The sequence below is a fragment of the Ammospiza nelsoni genome, chromosome 3, assembly GCF_027579445.1.
Source record: "Ammospiza nelsoni isolate bAmmNel1 chromosome 3, bAmmNel1.pri, whole genome shotgun sequence".
NCBI lineage: Eukaryota > Metazoa > Chordata > Aves > Passeriformes > Passerellidae > Ammospiza > Ammospiza nelsoni.
In genome coordinates this window covers 79,037,215-79,056,426 of record NC_080635.1, presented here as the reverse complement: position 1 = coordinate 79,056,426, position 19,212 = coordinate 79,037,215, and the positions used below count along the sequence as shown (strand labels likewise).

At 41.4% G+C, this 19,212-nt stretch overlaps 1 protein-coding gene across 3 annotated transcripts; it reads right to left on the bottom strand.

Annotated features, from left to right (window-relative positions):
- Positions 1–375: 375 nt before the first annotated feature.
- On the bottom strand, positions 376–10,717 carry E2F6 (E2F transcription factor 6). Of its 3 annotated transcripts, XM_059467964.1 has the most exons (8): positions 10,506–10,677; positions 9,604–9,713; positions 6,558–6,606; positions 4,828–5,044; positions 4,354–4,512; positions 3,247–3,361; positions 1,819–1,970; positions 376–1,105 (listed from the first exon to the last, which is right to left on the bottom strand). In XM_059467964.1, exons 1-7 carry the CDS (start codon positions 10,675–10,677, stop codon positions 1,851–1,853), a joined length of 942 nt encoding a protein of 313 aa, XP_059323947.1. In that variant the 3' UTR covers positions 376–1,105; positions 1,819–1,850. The 3 variants fall into 3 exon arrangements, with proteins under 3 accessions (XP_059323947.1, XP_059323946.1, XP_059323945.1); XM_059467963.1 differs by lacking the exon at positions 9,604–9,713 and having other exon boundaries at positions 10,506–10,717; XM_059467962.1 differs by lacking the exon at positions 9,604–9,713 and having other exon boundaries at positions 10,497–10,702.
- Positions 10,718–19,212: the final 8,495 nt, after the last annotated feature.

The window sequence follows — 19,212 nt, the reverse complement described above, 5'->3', positions numbered from 1 at the left end:
TTAGAAAATCCAGCATATAAATTCAACAGCTTTGTTTTATGGATATGAAAGATGGATAATACAGACATAGTCCTTAAGTATTTTACATATTTTTGCAAGCTGAGCCACAAAGACATCACGATACTCAGCTAGGGTTCTGCTGTATGTAAACTCCAGAAACTGGAATGGACCAGCTTAAGTAGTTATTGATCATTCTTCTGAAAATTGCTAAAGTACTGTGGCATCACTAGATCCAGATCTAAGTGTTATCTGACAGTACCATGTAAAACAGATTTTAGATTTTCACATAGTTTTTCACTTGTAGTCACTCAGTGAATTGCAGCAAAGGCAACCCAATGTGTTTCATTAGAAAATATTTCACAGAAATAGAAAATATTTCATATTTTTGTAAGCTTATTTTATTTCTTTGCTGTACAGAGGCAGAAATGCAAACCATCTCAATAAATGTACATCAGTAACTACCCAGAAATGATACAAGTATGTACACAAAGCCCAATTATTTCACTTCAGTGTTGATACCATAGTTCATGTAGAGGTGGATACAAACAGCACTTACACAGTGTAAAGCATAGCTCTTGGGATATTTACATCTTGTTCTTCATATCAAAGGCTTCCAATACACCAGTTCTTTGTTACACTTGTGTTTGACAATCCTGCTTAGTAGTGCTGCCTCAGAACTGAAAAGTGCATTTCTTCATTTTATACATTCTCATGCAGATGGTGAACCGCTCCAGAAATTGTTCTCCAATCTTAATTTTTGGAAGTAATTGATTATCTTTGTTTTCTGTCAATTAAAATTTTAAGGTAAAAAACCATTTTCCCAAAGCTCTGTAGGTCATATGCAATTAAGAAAACAAAGCTCCTAAATGCAACTCCAGAAACTGTTGTCTTTTGACTTGGGAGGATAAGCAATCCTGTGAAAACACTAAACTAATCCACTGCTGGATTTTTAAAACACTTTGGAACATTTCAGGTTAGGAAGTTTGCAGATCCAAGCAGTTTGGAAAAGCCCTATAACACAGATATTTACATTCTATATTAGATTCTTGTGTTGCAATTAATCTGGCATCTCAAATGGGTTTTTTTTCTTCCATCGGAGATCTCACTTCAAAAGGAAAGTAAAAAAGGAATATGATTACTCTAATTGTAGAAAATACAATTTTGAGTTATTCCACAAGCAAAATTAATTTAAAAAATACCTGGGATGAAAGGACAACTCTCCCCTTCACCTATAAAGCAGCACTTCTAAAGACAATTTCTTTTGCTGTGTTCTGAGCTACTGCAATTCCTGCCAGATTTATTTTTATGCCACAACATCCTGCAGCACTAGGCTTCTTCAGAATCTCTATCCCATCCAGTCCTGTTTTAGGAGACTGAAATACGACGTCCCCTCTTCTGTCTGCCCTCCCTTAGGGCAGGAATGAGCAGCAGCAGAGTCTTGTTTAAAACAGCATCATAACCCTCATGGCAACAATCTGAGCTGAGCAGGACTCTGTAGTGCAGCAGCTGAGAGCTCCATCCACGGGCTCTGACAGGAAACCAGCAAGGAGCAAAGGAAGGAAAAGGCCAGGGAACAAGAGTGCCTTGCTCTTTGTGCACGTGCCTCACTCTCTGACATCCTGTTGCTGTGAGGTAACACAACAGCACAGACTTCTCTTCCAGGCATTTCCTATACTCCCACACACCTTGGCCCACAATCTATGCTCTGAAAATTACACTTGTTCAACAGCACAGTTTACAGCTTTATCAGAATGATATGATAATCTTAAGAAAACAAAAAAAATACATGTGGATAAAAATGGAAAAGGAGGATGTTACCTTCATCAGGATAAAATGATGTCTCAGTTTCACTAGATATGGACAGTATCCATATCTTCACAAGTTTCAGCACCTGGATTCTCTTTTTCCACCTCACATAGATACACGTCAATGGGTCCTTTCGTGCTCTTCACATGTACTTCTATGTGATCCTATAAAACAGCAACTTGTATGTAATTCAAAGAATAAAGCTTATACATTTATTTTTGCACTTATTTTAAAGACAACAGATTAAAAACAGAACAAATACAGCTATTTAAAATTGCTACTGCTTCCACACAAATTATGACATTACATACATTTGTAGAACAACTATTATGCAGAATTAAGCTAACAAGCTTTCATTTTTAATGAATGTGCATTTAAGTATTTGTTTAGTCTTTCTATTGACCTTCAGATATATGACCAAGACTTACTTATGTTTAGGAAGAGTAACAAAATTTAAAAACTTGACAAAACATTGCCATGAATTCGACAACAAACTGGAGCACAAAGGTTTAACAAAATAGTAAAGCAACCAATCCTTATCACTTCTACTGCTTTCCTCCCACAGACACCGTGTGGCAAGACACAGAGCAAATAAATCTTAATGCACAATGGAGAAAATATTCGGTGCCAATGTACAACTTTTGAAATTCTGCCTTTTTATTGCTTCAGGAGGCATCTGGAATTGTATCTTTTTCATCTCCACTGGATGACAATAGCTCCTTTAGACCAGGGAAACTACTGGAGATCTATATAGTGGATCTAACTCTTTGGTTCTACTGATTAATTTCCTTTTCCTAAGATATCCCCACCTTTCTATCCACATAGCAAGGCAACTTCAATGACTATGCAATTGGGAAGATTATAAAAAATGCTCAAGCAAAAAAGAAAATGGAATTAAAGCTCTGTTTGTTATCTTAGGCTGTCTTCCAGGATTTGCCCTCTCAGAGCACTACCAACAGTGGGCTCCCAGTACACAGGCCCCACTAGCAGCTGCAGCACTGCTGGGTGCAGGGGGCAAAGGTCTGGCTCCTCTGTGAGACAAGAATGGAGCCTGTGTATTGCACCGTGGGGTGAGGACAGGGCACAGCCCCACTCCATGAAAAATCCCTCTAGATATCATCTACTAGAGTGACAAAAGGGTTTTCTTTTTCCAACCATACTGTACATTGCATACTTTATTACAGCTTTTCCATTCTCTCTAACAGAACCAGGTAACTAAAGCTCAGATACATTTATGGCTTAGTAATTTAGGCAAAAAGAAAAATACAGCAACTAAGCTTCTAAGACTACTATCCCTGCAGCACTGTTCAGTGGAACACAAGAACATTTAACTACCACTATCTGCATGACAGAGTAACTGGAAATCAATTACTGACTGCTGCTGCAAAAAATCAAATTTATAAACTCTTGTTTCTTTAGGAGAAATGCATTAAAACTTACGTCTTTAGGAACTGGTATTTCCAATTTGGTTTCCTCTGGAGCTTTGATTGCAATCACAATCTGTTCCTGAAAAGCCTGAATGCTTCGGATATCCTGGTACGTCACATAAGCTAGTGTATACATTGGTCAAGGATTATGTAAAGTCATTTGCTAATGGGCACAAGCAAGAGTTTATGATATGAACACATCAAGATATGTTGAGGCAGAATACCAACTTCAGAAAATTGATTCAGCAGAGGTTAATATTAGCTTTGTAAAATGAAGTATCAGCTAATGGTAGAAAAATACCTTTCTGTATTTCCAGGAAGGAAAAAAGGCTTTTAGAAATATATTCAATGTTATAAAAAAACCCCAGTCTTCACAGATGTTGTCATAAGTCTACAAAGCCGAAGGAATACTGTTCTTCAGAAATTACACTCTGTTTTCTAATTGCATGAAAATAATTTCCTAAGACACTGTAGAACTATTTTCTTAAGCAGTAAGGTATAAAGAATATGAGCACATTTCATTTGTGCACATCCCTTAACATCTTGCCAAACAAGGGAGCGAAATAATATTTTATTGTAACTCAAAGCCAAAATTCAATCTTTATGCCATATATTAAAATGAATCTCTTTTCTATTGCCAAAACCCATCTGGAAGTCAGAACTGCACTGGAATCTCTTTCAAGAGAGAAGAGTATTAGGATATAACCAACATACCATTGTATCTCCTTGGCAACAGACCACTGGGACTCCATTCTGAGTCCTCTCTGTCACCTCACTAAGCATCTTGAGCTCACTGGTGGGTCAAAACCTGCCCCTGAGGTGACTCAAATGGAGAGAACAGGGTGATGGTCAGGGTACTAAGACTATTCCCCACTTCACTCTTCTGCAGTGGAAAGGACACACAAGCAACACTCCTCCGAGGACAGGCTAGACTCTCCATGATACTGCAAAGCAAGGCACAGGACAGGCCTTCTCAAATGCAGAATAATCAAAAGTCTGCTATTATAAAACTCATTATCAAGCAGTACTGCATACCTGTGGTATCAGCCTACACTTCTTACTAGATATGTATGTGCAACCAAAATCATGTGTTAAAATAATGCAAGAGTTGAAAGGATATTTTGCATTTTCTTTGTCATCTATTAGTTCAAATATCTGATGAGCACAATTCTTGATTAATTCATCCAGAGCTTCTTCCATGGTTGATAAGTCAGAAAGTTCCTCTTTAAGGTTCTGTGGCTCTGGTGCTCTTCCAATAAGTTGGTCAAGACTGTTACCTCTAGAAGAATATGAAAATTGTCTAGCATGTTTGTATAAATAAAAGCACATTTATCAAACATCAAGTATACTAACAGCAAACAGTAAGAAAGTCTGGCATCCTTTTTTCTGCTGAAATATGCTTCCATGTACTTACACACTTGATACTTGTTAATGTATTAGGTAATTCACATAGCATAAGGAAGGAAACAGAACTTAAAATACTATCTATGAGAAGTAACTGAATATGCTTAAAGATACTCTCAAAGTTATAAACATTACTCAACACTGTTGGGATTTACTGTTTCAGAAACTAGAAGCTTCAAAGCCAACTCACATCCACTGGATATGATTCTTAGATCTTTTCTGAATCAAGTCGATGCCATCCAACACATTGGTGATGTCATACACTCTCCGTTTTCGTACTCCTAGTGTTTTTGCTACTTCATTTAAATCAAGGACACCGTCTGGAGCTTTTCTGAGAAGAGCCATAAATTTTCGTGTCAAAAGCACCAAGGATGCATCAAATCGAGGCCTTTTGATGTCCACAGTTTCTGTAAAGATTTGGTAGAATATTTTAGAATATATTAGGGTAAGCTACTACATAAGCATGAAGTAAAAAATATGATAGTGATGAAGTAACAATGAAGGTAGAAGTCTGGAAGCACTGCAGTTTTTAATGCTTACATTGCAATGGCACCATATAAAGCATATTAACTACACATACCTTCATTTGTTTGCAATGCTTTTATCTAAATAGCAAGCATACATTTTTGTGCTTTCAACATTCATGACTCCACACTGCTAGTATGGATATTAATAACTGAGTAACTGTATGCTCTACAGGACATGGGATCAGATCACTGACCAAACACCAATGAAACCTTTGGTTAACTATAGACCGTGCTGAGGTGCAGCCAGAGAAACACAGCTCTATCTCTGCTGCATGACACTATTAGAGTATTTTTTCACATCTTTTTGGTCCAGTTTAACCAGCAGACCTCACATGTAACCATTAGGCATGGTTCACAAGTCAGCTTGGCTTCGGGACTGTTTCAGCCTGCACAGGACCTATCTGCTCTGGAACTGAAGAATTCAGTATGCAGACAAACTGTTTGCACTATCTGTTCTCAGGGCAAAAGAACTAGTCATTCCATTGCTTGATTTACTAATACAACAAAGATCTACAGCTGCCCTGACACCCTGGTTTAAGAGATCCCTGCGCTATGTGTATTCATTACCACCATATTTGCAGAAAGAGCAGAAATCCCTGATGAATAACTTGAGATTGTTATTTATGTATGCAAAAAGCACAAAAAAGCACCCACTTCTGAGTGAAAAAGTCATGGTATGCACACGCTTATTTGATACTAGCAAATAAAAGATTGTCAAATTCAGCTGTTACTTGTCTTTTCTCCTGTAAAGCAAACCCAGTATTTAATCTGATCAACCTGTGTCCCCAGCAATATTCCAGTCAAATGCTTCAAGAAAAGGTGAGTGTGTAAACAAAGTACCCTAGACAACACTTTTACTTCAACCATCAGTATTTTTCCCAAGATGAATGAGATACACACTTTTACTCATAACATATCACACCCATTCCATGGCTGCAAGTTTGTGCACTCCTTAACACAAAGTGACAGGCTCAACAACTCAGTTTTGGACTGTGCTACTGTCAAAGGTGTGAAGTAATTTAGCTGGTGAGAAAATAAACAAAAAAAACCCCTAAAAACCCAACACCCAGAAATTCACTCAAGTTTATTTCTACATTTATTAACACCAGATGAAATGCAACATTTGGCAGTATGTTGTTCCAGTTTTCCCTCACTTTTCCTGTGCACTATTTTTTATATAGCAATGGGAAGGCATACTTGCAACAGATCTGAAGAGAAAAAACTATAAAGAACCTATAGCTTCACATCTGTTATTTCAGTCAGTGTTCAGCATTCTTCCTGCTCTGCTAATATTAAATATAATTTTTCATTTGTCTACAGCGTTGTAGTCACATTGTAAAAAGGCATGACATACTGTAAGATTAATTTTTATCCATGACACAGAGCAACTTACTTTTCACAAGCTGGGTGTCCTTGTGCACATTCAGGTCAATCATTGGTGCCTGAGGATAAAAAAGGGGAAAAAAAACAACTGTCATAAAATGCTTTCTACAGAGGGAGCTTCTTTAGCAGAAATCCTCAAATCTTTAGATGTTACAGCCATCACAGTTCTGACAACTCAACAGCTATTACTGTGAAGTGTCATTAGATAAAAGGAATAAATGTTTTTTAATTCCTGCCAGAACTTTAAGCCCTTCATCTCAGCACAACTCACTCTGTTTTCAAAAACAGGAAACACCATTGAACTCGCTGATGCCCAGGCAAGCTGCAACCTCTCTTGCTTCTTCTGCTTCAATTCACGGCCATTTCCTTTCAGCTGCCCATCGTGTACAACTGTAAAATACCTGGTAACCTTTAAAGTTCTTAACTTGCTTGCAAATATGGAATGAAACTTGTCTGGGGAAATTTGGAAATTAGATATTAGAAAAATGGATCTTCACTCAGAGGGTGCTTGGGTACTGGAACAGGCTCCCCAAGGGAAGCAGTCACAGCACCAAGAGTTCAAGAAGCTCTTGGACAATGCTCTCAGGAACATGGTGTGACTCTTGGGATTGTCCTGTGCTGGGACAAGAGTTGGACTTGATGATCCTTATGGGTCCTTTCCAACTCAAGATATGCTGTGATTTTACTGAAGGGCTGCAGTAGTTTAACAAGTTCTCTCAGGAGCTTATTAACAGCCTTCTGGTCCTAGTGGGCCTAAAACAGGAACAGCATTCCAAGGGCAATCTAACATATGCCAAGGAAAGAAAAACAATAATTTCCCTCAATTTACTGTTCTCCTGCTAAGACAGCCTCATATGTCTCAATGTCAGGACACAATGCAGGTGCACATTTAGCCCACTGTCCATGAGGACCCCCAGGTCCTTTCAGCAGGGTAATCCCCAGCCTGTACCACTGCAGGGTAAAGGCAAGGCTTTAACTCTTGATTTTCAACTTCCTGGGTTTATGAGGTGTTAGATGACCCCTTCCTCCAGCCCATAAACCTCACATCCTCCACCTAACACCAGGCCCTAGGACACACCCTGCCAGGCACCCACCAAAGCTGCTCTATCACTCCCCTCCACAAGTGGTCAGGGGAGAGATGTAACAAGAAGTTCATGAGCTGAGCTACAGACCAGAAGAGATCACTCCCCAGATACCATCATGGGCAAAACAGACTCAGCTTGGGAATATTAATTAAATTTATTACCAATAAAATCAGAGCAGAATAATGAGAAATAAAACATATCTTAAGAAAACACAATTCCCCCATCCCTCCCCAAGCTCTACCCTATCCACACCAGCAGCACAGGGAGAGGGGAATGGGGGTTATGCCAGTTTATCAAATGCTGTTCCTGCTGCTGCTCAGGGTGGAGAATCCTTCCTCTACTTCAGTGTGGAGTTCCCTCCCACAGAAGAAAGCCCCCCATGAACTTCTCCAATATGAGTCCATCCCACAGCAACAGTTCACCAACTGCTCCAACATCCATCAATTTCCCTCAGGGTGCATCCCTTCAGGCACAGCCTGCTCCAGCAGGGCTCAAGGCTCACAAGTTCTACCAGAAAGCCTGCTCCAGCATGGGCTCCACAGATCCCTCCAAGGAACCTGTTCCAGCATGGGCTGCCCACAAGTTCACAGCCTCCTTTCAGGCATCCACCTGCTCCAGCCTGGCTCTCCTCCATGGGCTGCAGCTGAGGCTGCAGGGAGTCTCTGCTCCAGCACCCAGAGCATCTCCTCCTCCTTTTTCTCCACTCACCTTGGTGTCTGCAGAGTTGTTGTCTCATATATTCTCACTTCACTCTTCTCTGGCTGTAATAACAACTGTATAATAACTTTTTTCCCCGTTCTTAAAAATGTTATCACACAGGCACTACTACTGTCTCTGATGAACTCTGCCTTGGCCAGTGACAGATCCATCCTGGACCTGCCTGGAATTAGCTCTGCAGGACATGGGGGAAACTTCTGGCAGCTTCTCACAGAAGCCACCCTGCAGCCCCCCACCTGCTATCAAAATCTGACCACAAAAACCCAATATAGATTTATACAAGCCCAAGGTTTCCTTTGTTTGGGGTCCCTGTTCCAGCTGTTGTACCAAGACTAAGGTATTTTAAGGGTCCAAATGTCTGAGGCTCTGCTATGGGAAACCTGGGGTTAATCTGGTGAGGGGACCTTGGGTGTGTGAGTGTGGGTGTGCAGCTGCAAAGGGGCCTCAGTCCCAGCTCAGGTGGTGTGAGAGTGACTGACAAGAGTGGCTCTTGAATGGTCAGACAGGAAAATTTCTTCAGTACTGTGACCTTTGACATTCCTTGCTAGTTTCAACACTACAACTTTGGCTTTCCAAGCATCATATCTGCGTGTCCAGGCACTTTTTATCCTTGTTCGTTAGGCTGTCCTTCAAGTCTGTCCTGCTCTTTTTGCCATGAGTGTCATGATGAAACGTGTTTCTCCTTACTGATCCCAATCTCTTCAGCTCCTCCAGCTTCCAAAGCTGCCTTCCCAAAAATTTCAACCTACCTCTTGGCAGAATAAGCTGGAGTCTTGAAGACTGAGTAAGCTGGAATCCAGGTTCTGCACTTTACTACGAACCTTCCTTGAATATCCCACTGTTAAGAAAACTTCCCAGTCTGACCATTCATGAGATTCCCTGTAAGTCTCATGCTGTCACTGCTGGGACTGAAGCCTCTTCATGGTGGACTGCTTCAGTGAGCTACTCCTCAGTGGCTCAACCCCAGGTTTCCCACTGCAGAGTCTCAAATGTCTCTCCATAAAGCAATTTATTCACGGTGAATAAACAGCCCAAGCTGGTACCTCCAAAGAGGGATTCACAATAAAGGAAGCTCTAAGTTTTTATACCTCATAGTCTACTCAGGTAAATGTTGCCCTGAGTTCTCTGCTCCTGCTGTGTCTCCCCATGCATCTCTCTTCATCCACCCTGGCAGTGCCACCACCTCTGTGTCCTTTTGTTACCTAAAGGATTGGCAGTTCATGGCTTCTGCTGCGTCCCTCAGTTTCCACTCACCTGGTCAGTGCCACCTTCTTCCTGCCTGCCCTTTGTCATCCCAAAGGTTGGGCAGTTCATGGCCTCTTGTCCAGGGATCCCACCCATCTGCTGCCTGCAAACCGAGCTACCTGCAGAGATGTAATTCCCACCCACTATTCCATGGCCATCACAGGCAAGGCTGTTAATGATTACCACATCTTTGACCTCCCTGTTTATAAGAAGCTGATTCAGGAAAGTATCACCCACTGTAAACTCATCTAAGTATCCACATAAAGAAGCTGTGCCAAACACTATTTGCTTCTTACAATCATCACTTCAATTACCCACCAAAAAACTTACGTGAACTCTTTCACGGCTTTAAGAAAATACTACCAAGTAACCTTTAGCCCAACTGACAAGATTAATTTAAGGAAAAATGCAATGTATTTAAAATATATCACAAAATTAAAAGCATGCACCGTCACGATAAACTAAAAAACATGTACCTTTTTTTTAAAGTTTTACAAAATAGACTTTTTTGCAAACCACTTCATAGCATTGCTAAAGGTAACGGTGGCAGCTGCATGTAAGACGATCACAGACGTTAAGAGGAGAAAACACATTGTGTCCCCTTTTCTCATACTTAGCTACACCATACTTAGCTCGATTAAGAGGCTGTAAGTGACACAGGCGAGAAAAACCATCCTTTAGCGTTCCAGCACCTTTCCCGGGAAGCCCGCCCCAACGCCACGAGGGAGGGAAGCACCCCAATGCTCCTCTCGGCTACCACGCTGCCCGGCCCGTCGCATCTTTCCCGCCCAGAGACGTAGGCCGGGCTTTCGGCCGCCCCCTCACAAGCTCGGCGGCAGGAGCGCAGCTGCAGCGCCGTCCCGCCCTCTCCGCATCCCCGGGCAGCGCCTCCAGCCATGTACCTCACTTACACGCAACGCGTCCGGCTGCAGCGGCTGCAGGCTCTCCCACTGCTCGGGGCTGGCCATGTCGGCGCGGCCCCGCGGCGAGGCGCTGGAGGAGGCGGAGCGCACAGACGCCCTCACGCCGAGGCTCCGAGCCGCGGCCGGGCGCGGGGCGCCGCGGGGCCGCTCCCGCCCTCATCGCTGCCCGTCATGGCCGCGGCTCCCGCGCGCGCCTGGGGCGGGAACGGGCAGGAGCCGCGCACGCGCCCTCCCCTCCGCCGCCGGGGCGCGCGCGCGGCGCCGCCGCCGCCTTCTCCCTCCGTTACCCATCGGCCCCCGCGGCGCCTTCCCGCCCTGCCCGGCTTCTCCCGGCTTCTCCCGCCCCCCGGGACTGCCCCCGCCTTTCCCGGCGCCGGCAGGAATGCGCCAAATCAGCTCCTTTCCTCCCCTCCCCTCCCGTCGGCCTGCCAGACCGGCGCAGGGAGCGGTCCCGTCGCCCCCGCCCTCGCCTTTGCGACCGCGGGAGCTCACTGAGCGCTGCAGCGGCCAGCGTGGATAAAGGGAGGAGTCACAGATTAGGCTGAGTTCGAAGGGACCCACATGGATCGTCGAGTCCAGCTCCTGGCTCTGCACAGGACACCTCAAGAGTCACACCATGCGCCTGACAATGTTGTCCAAGTGCTTCTTGAGCTCTGGCAGGCTGGTGCTGTGACTATTTCCTGAGGAGCCTGTTCCAGTGCCCAACCACTGGTTCTCTGGGTGAAGAAGCGTTTTCTAATATCCAACCTAAACCTCCCCTGGCACAACTTCAGGCCATTCCCTCAGGTCCTGTCCCGGCCACTGAAGAGAAGCGTCGGCCCCTCCTGTGCCCCTCCCGAGCCGCTGTAACTGCGGTGTGCCCTCCCCTCGGTCTCCTCCGGGCCAGGTGACCTCCGGCACACGGCTCCCCTCAAGGACAGGGTCCTCACTGGTTACTGCGAGGAGGGAGACTTCTCTTTCCTCCAGGTAACACCATGAGCTAGGAGAGAGCATTCTGGCTGAGCATTGCCATGCAAGCGTGTGTGAGAGTAATTAGTATTGACTCCCTGCCAAATTATCTGGTTTTGTCAATACTTGCTAGTATGAGGCAGCCAAAGCGATGTGTGTCACTCACAGGGGAGACATGGATAGAATGCCCATGTCAGGGATAAGTTAATTACAAGAGGTTTGTGAGTGAAGGGCAAGGTGTATTCCTCTAGGGCCAGACAGGAACCATCAAATGTGGCATGTCCAAGCTAATCCTGTCCATTTACCGTGCAGCAACATCCTTTCCCAAGTCCCAGTTCCATCGCTCCTGCTCTTTCCTCCATACTTCTGATAACATTTTACAAAGCACTGATGCCTTGTCATTTGCCAGCCTCAGCAGTACTCTCAAAATTTCCAATTGCTTACATAACTTTTGTTTGTCAGACAAAAACATTTCTTTAAAACACAGCTCCTTGTTAGGTAGTCCATTTGTTGCTTGATTGCTCTTCATGGCAATTAACTCTCTTCTACAGCAGGTAAGTTTGTCATGGAATTCTTTTGCTTCAAGAATTATGAACTTTTTTGCTTCTCCCACCCACATTTCAGGTGAAATTTCTAGTCCTGGTTTCATCAGACATGTAAAACTGCTAGTCTATATGAGGAATTCAAAGCCATTAAGAACTTTGTTCATATTCTGCCAGACCAAACAAGTCAACTAACACTCTATTATCATGAATAAATACTGAATTAATTTCCATTTGCCATGCGTTTCATAGCCCTTCCAGTTAGACATTTCTTTAGGGTAGCTTATGGTATCACCAATGATGTATCAGATGCCTTGATAGAGGATGGAGTTTTCTTCATAGCAACCAATTTTCAGTCAAGTACTTGCATGGTAATAATTGACCTTGTAGGGAAGTGTAGAACTAAGGTGAATTGTTCTTCTGCTCTAATGAATCAATCAGAATAAAAGAGGGAAAAATATATTACAGCTCCTCAAAGGCAAAATGTGGTTCAGGAGATTTGGAGTTGTGCATTTAATGACATAATGCAAATGCTGGTTGTCAGTACTGTGAGGCAAGGTTGGACTGATGCAGGTGCAGGTTTTCCTATCATGGAAGGGGCACATGATTACACCAAAATGTAAAAATGCTCATTTTTACTGTGTGCAACATAACCTAATTACTAATTTCTCTGTGGTCATATATGTAATTCCACAAGGAATGAATATTACTCACTCTTCTTTTGTATTCTGGAAGATGTATTTTATCATTGCAGTTCCAGATTGTATAAAGCCACTGTGATAGAGCAGGTTTGTTCCACCTGGAACAGCAAAACAGTTTGGAGTAGATATTTAGAGCCATGTTAGTTTGAGGTGATGTGAGGAATGTGCTGAGCAGTGTTAAAGTTGCTGAACAGGAATTGGTGGCTGTTGGCTGCTCAGACACTAGGAGGATGTTAACAACTCATCATTTGAGGATGAGGATACATGAATTCCTGTATTAACCCACGTGGAAAACATTGCATCAACATTTAACTATGCTGTTGTTCTAGCCAGTCATAAGATCAAATCCTATTGTTCCCGTGCTTCTCTGTCCTTGCCTGCTGACGTTATCTGAGCGAAGAAGAGCCCCATGGGGATTCAGGTTCAGAAAGTGTTTTCTGTATTTATATGAAAATTAATAAGACTTATTATTCTTTTAAATGAAAATCAGATGTTGAAGTAACTTGCTTGACTATCAGGAGTTTTTGCTGTGGTGTTCTACTGATAAAGAGTTTTATTCTAGTATGTTATTACTTACATTTTACAAAGCTGATCATTAAACATCACACATTCTTTATTAGAATCATCTTGGAAATGAAAATATAAATTATACCCCATTTACTCTTATCTTAATGCATATTAAAATGACTGTGCATTCTTTTAACCCCTCCAGACATTAATTGTACAAGACATGATTCTTCAAATAAAATATTTGATTGTTTATCTGTAATTGGTTTCTTTTTCATTACACTGATTCTTAGTGTGCCACCAGGGGGCAATAATTCATTTCCTAAATCTGATCTTTTACCATCAAAACCTGCCAGAATAGTGAGTGGATTTACTAACATTTCTTAATGACTGTATGTCAAAGGCAAAACATGAGTTTCTTTAAATGATTCTTAAATTACTTGCGTAATTTAATATTTTACCGTGTACTACTTAGGTTTTACTTTTATTTTGAGCAGCTGAAATTTGACTGCTTTGTAAAAGTTTTTACTAGTGAACTTCATGCAGCACTGAAATGATGAATGGTTTGTATTTCATGCAGTGTGGGATTTTTTTGGTATTTTTTCTATTGCCATTGTAAAATTCAAAATTTGTTTAAATCATATTATTTTCCCATTCTTTTACTTTTTGCTGCACTAATATACTATTAATATTAGCTCATATATGTGATCCTGAAGTTGGAAATACATCCATTAAAAAGTACCTTATATCCTTATATGATTTTTTTCTTTCTTTGTGTACATAGTGGTTACAGCATTCTGCAGTTAAAGCCAAGGCTGCCTTCTGTAAAACCCCACAGCTCTGTATCAATGCAATCTTTCCTTTCAAGACAATAATCTTGTAATTGGATCTTACATTATGTGCACATGTGTTCCTGAAAAGATGAGCCAGAGGAAATATATTCCTGCAAAAGAGCAAAAGTAAAATGTCATGAAAGACAGCAATTTCTGTAAATATCTGCTTTAACTACATGGGGCTATAGAGTTCTCTAATTTTTGTATATTTGTGTGTCAGTCTGTAGAAGCTTCCAGGCCTCCCTAGGGTCCTCACCACTGCATAACCATTAGGCATAAAGGTGTACATTTTATGCTGTAAAATGTAATGACTTAAATCTGTTTCTGGCAATAGTAGAATTTTTCTTCATGTGCTCAGCTTAATTTGCCTGAAAAAATTCTTCCTGTACACATGGCAAATAGTCACCCTTTAGTCTAAGAAGGCAGATCTCCTCTATTTCTTCACTTTGTTGTGTGAGTATGAGGAAGATTGAGTCAGTTAATCAGAGCAGCACTGTGCTAAACAGCATTTGTTTTTTTCACGTCCTGAATGACACTTAAAAGTTATGGATGTGGTATCACATTGGGGAATAGGGTTTAATTAATGATATAAACTGAAGCTCCTGCTTCTTCTGCCTGTAATTCAGAAAAAAGAGTATATAGATGGAAAAAGGACCCTTAAGGTGACATTAGGGTTGTGTAAATAGCAAGTCCTTGCTGTATATGAACACTGGTGTCTTACTGAAAAAGTTCAGAGAATATTGTGTTCTTAGGAAGGTTTGGAAATTTGGCAGTAAGCCATCTGCCATGGTCTGACAGAGCCTGGGGGTTTCTAGGCAAAGGTCTTCACAGAGCCTGCTGGATGTTTTCATCCATGCTAAGGAATTTATCAACAGGAGAAGATTCCTGTTGCAAAAGGTCATTATTATATTTTTTGGTTTGTATCTTTTCTGTGGCAGAGGAGGTGCAAAATTCCCAGATATATTTAATTTTGTCAACTCTAAACATATGGAAAAGTTGAAGTATGTTCTTGTAAGGCAGTTATTTTCATATAATGAGTTTAAAAGTATCCTTGAAATTAATTGGATTTTTTTGTTGTTATTGTTTTGGGGTTTTTTTTTATGTGGTTTTGTCTGGGTTTTTGTTTTAATTTTGGGGGTTTTTGATATTTTGTTTGTTTTTGGTTCGGTTCCGCTTTTTTTGGGATTTTTGGATGGGGTTTTAAAAATTTATTTTATTATTTAATTTTACCTTATAATGTGAAAAAGTGTTATACAGTACCTACTTGAATTAAGAGTAGCTTGCTGTTACATGTGCAGTGAGATTTATGATTTAGCACAAAAAGCATAAAAGTAATTCAAGCCTAACACATTGGCCACTTCCATCCTTTCCTCCAATTTCTCACTCTCTAATAGCAGTGAGAACTTGAAATGGATGAGAAATGTTGGGGCACCTGTTTGTGCTGAGGGAAGGTGTAGGAGAAGGAGATTCTGAGAAAGTGGGTTACCTGCTACTGCGAGGCAAGTTGTAGACAGATGCTGGAAAAGCAGAAACCACTGGAGAACCTCAGGTACTTGTTTCCATTTTTGAGGCATCTGCATTCCTCCATGCTGTGCTAGTCCAGCCCCAGTGCTTCCATGTCTTACCATCAGGGAGCAACACCCCTTGTGAACAGACCCCAGGCCTCCAGCAAGATGAGATCACCTCCAGCCCCAGAGGAGTAAAGCTGAGCAGATTTTTCTGCCTCTCTTCTCATCCCTCCCTTCCTCTCACATTTCCACCACAAGCAAAATGGAATGTAAGTGTTACCACTGAATGGTAATACCATTGTTTTACCATTGAGGAATGGTAAAATGCAGTTTTGCCTACAATACTGAGGAACCTTAGAGATTCAGTTAGGTTGGAAAAGACCTTTAAGATCATTAAGTCCAACCATTAACTCAGCATTGCCAAGTCCACCACTAAACCATGTCCCTGTGTGCCACATTGGCACATCTTCTAAATATCTCCAGGAAGGGCAACTTAACCACTGCCTTTGACAGCCTGTTCCAAAGGCGGTCAACCTTGCTTGACAACCCTTTTGGTGAAGAAGTTTCCTCTAATATCCAATCTAAACTTCCTCTGGTGCCACTTGAGGCTGTTTCCTCTCATCTTCTCTCTTATTACTTGGAAAAAGAGGCCAACACCCCCCTCACTATGACCTCCTTACAGGTGTTTGTAGAGAGTGATATGGTCTCCTTGAGCCTCCTTTTCTTCACCTTGAGTTGGTTCTGATCAGAAGGCAAATTCTAATAAGTAATAATAAATTATTAATTGTAAACAACTGTTGTCATTATAGTGCAAGAGTTCTATTGTCATTACATTGCAAGGGTTCCATATTGCTGGAGTTCCATACCTCCTTGATGTTTCTTGTAGGCAGCTCCTCCAGCACTGACTCCTCCTTGCCCTCACAGCAGCCACCTGACTCCAGTTCCCCTCAGCCACCCAATCCACTCTTTTATAACACTCTTCAGATTGGCTACAGCTGTGGCCTGTTAACATCAGGCCAGCTCCTAATCCTTAATAATTGGCTCAGCTGCAACTCTTTAGGGGGTAAGATTACCTTCTATACTACCTTTATTTACTTATATTCTATCCCCCTACAAACAACAATTTATATAACTACAGGAAAGCAAAAATGATCAGGTTTTTACAGCAGTGACTTCTATAATTTTAACTTGTTAGAAAAAATGAAGGAATTCTTTTTTCAAATATGTTCCCTAATCATGTAATTTGGTACTCTGCAATTCCTGTATTATGGGAAACTGGAAGAATTTCTTTTCAGTGTGCTTTTTCCATATTATTCTCAACTAAATATCTCAATAGATATTTATCAGCTCAGTCACCAGTTTTCCAATTTGAAGACTCTTAACCTATGTAATCTGTTTTGTGTGGAAGTTATTTCAAATCTCTAGTCACTCTTCTATGTTGCTTTTCTGTTCTGCTGTAGCCTTTTCAAATGTGACATTTGAAAGGAATAAAATGGTAATCTGAAAGGGGAAAAAAAAGGAGGGTGAGAAAAGGAATTTTTTTTCCCCAGCATGAGAACAATAAAGCTGTGGATCATATTGTCTAGAAATGTTGTATAGTCTTGATCCTTGGAAGTTTCCAAGACACAACTGGGTAAAGCCCTCAGTAACCTCACTGCGCAGCTGACTTGTCTTTGACTGTGAGACTGGGTTAGACACAGCCAGTGGTCCCTTCCAAAAGGCTACCTATGATCCCATGATCAGATACCCAGTCAGGGTACCAGAAGTCTTAAATGTAGACTTAATGCAATGTCAAACTGATGTTTTCTTCTTTATTCTCTATTCTTTCCCTAAAACATTGTGTGTGCCTTTTTGCCAATGGGTGAGCATTGTTTAGAGAAAACTCTCTGTGGTGCTCAAGCCCCTCTTTACTAAGTGGGTAGGAGACCATTATTATGCACATAGTTGGCGGTTGTATCCAGAGCAGGGAAAAAAGCATCAAAGGGTAGTATTGTGAAGTGTGGCTTTGGGAGCAACATCCTTCCCATCTCTCTGTGCCAAGTTACTTCGCTGAATGTGGACAAAAGCAGATAGTAAGGAGAAAGTATGTTTGGGATTGCCTGGATCTGTGGCTGCTGCTGTTGGATGAAGCAGTGGCAGAAACATTGGTTCAGAGAGGGAGTTGCCTGCTGCAAGGGAAGAGGACTGCACTTCGTGCCTCTGGCGTGTCTATTGCCCCTGGTAAGCTCCTGCACTGGAGAGACTCAGCAGAGTTGGAGCCAGTAGCTCCCTGACCATTCTTCTTCTGCTCTCTGGATAGGTGACTCTTCTGGCGAGCTGCTTTTGTTCTTCCACTGATCTCCAAATCTCTGTAGAGTACCCAGACTGTCAGCATGTTGGCTCTGAGTGCCATGGTGGCTTGTTAGAGCCACAAGGCAGATATTTTCTTGGACACCCATTGTTTTGCATTTATTAGTACTTAATTGAACCTGGCCTTTCAATAATCCACTGTTGTGAGATATGCCTGCAACATTTCACTGTCTATGTTTGTGTAGCTTGAATAGTTTTCTGTCACTTCAGTGTTCTGTGCTGTACATGGTATCAAGCTTCATTAAAGTCGTGTTCACCTCTTCAGTCAGCCATTGGTGATCCACTCTTATATAGCATACTTCTACTACTGAAGTTGGTTTAAGGTATATATATATATAGGTCTTAATCTTATAGCTGGTAGTTCAGGAGTTTTGTATTTTGTGTAAAAAACCTCTGGTCCTGATGATACGTTACTTCCAAGTGATCTGTCCGTTCTAAAGCTTCCTTTGCTTTAGAAAGAAGTTCTGACCTTCAGAAATTGTGCTGACAAATGTGACATCTCTGGAGTGTTCTAGAAAAGAACATAGATGATTTTTTTATAGAGATATTTTAGTACCAAAATAGTTAGAAATTTTATTCTCTCTCCCTGTTTTAACTTTTTTTACTTTTGAAGTTTATCTGTTCTTAAAAGAAAACCTCTGACTTAGTACAGATTAGGAGTGCTGTGGTTTGGTGGCCATACATCACTGGCGAGAGCCAGAAGCATCTCGAGACCTCCAGAGGGAGACCCTGTCCAACTAAATAAGGTGTGCAACCTTAAGCAGTCAAGATTTTTTAGAAGTCTTCAGCATCACTTACCTCTCTCCACAGTCTTTTTAACAAACATAAACACTTTATAAGGACTGTTTTGTCATGTGTCTAAAATTAGGTCCTTAAGAAAAATATTCTGGTTAGCTGTAATTATATGTGACTTTTGGGAGCCATGTACTGATTGCCTGAAAGAGCTCCTAATCAACATAACTGCTCAAAGTGAAAAAAGACCCCTTGAACACATTTGTCATTCAAGCTGAAAAGTCAGAGTACTTGTTCTGGTGTTTTCTGTGATCTTAAAGGGGTTATTTCATAGCTCATAACCTTAAAAAATATTACTGATTACTTTTTCCCTTTCATTCTCCATTGCATCACGAGAGTATGCTGCTATTTAAGTCTGGCTTTGCAGGGGAAAAGTTTCTTTACAAAAAAGCTATTTAGCATAAAGCTTGAGAAACAAAGAGCATAAACAATAGGTAAACTGGATTTGGGAGACAACTAGCTATCCGGGGCACTTTTCTTTATCTGTATAGATCTCTTAAACTAATCTCCAAGTG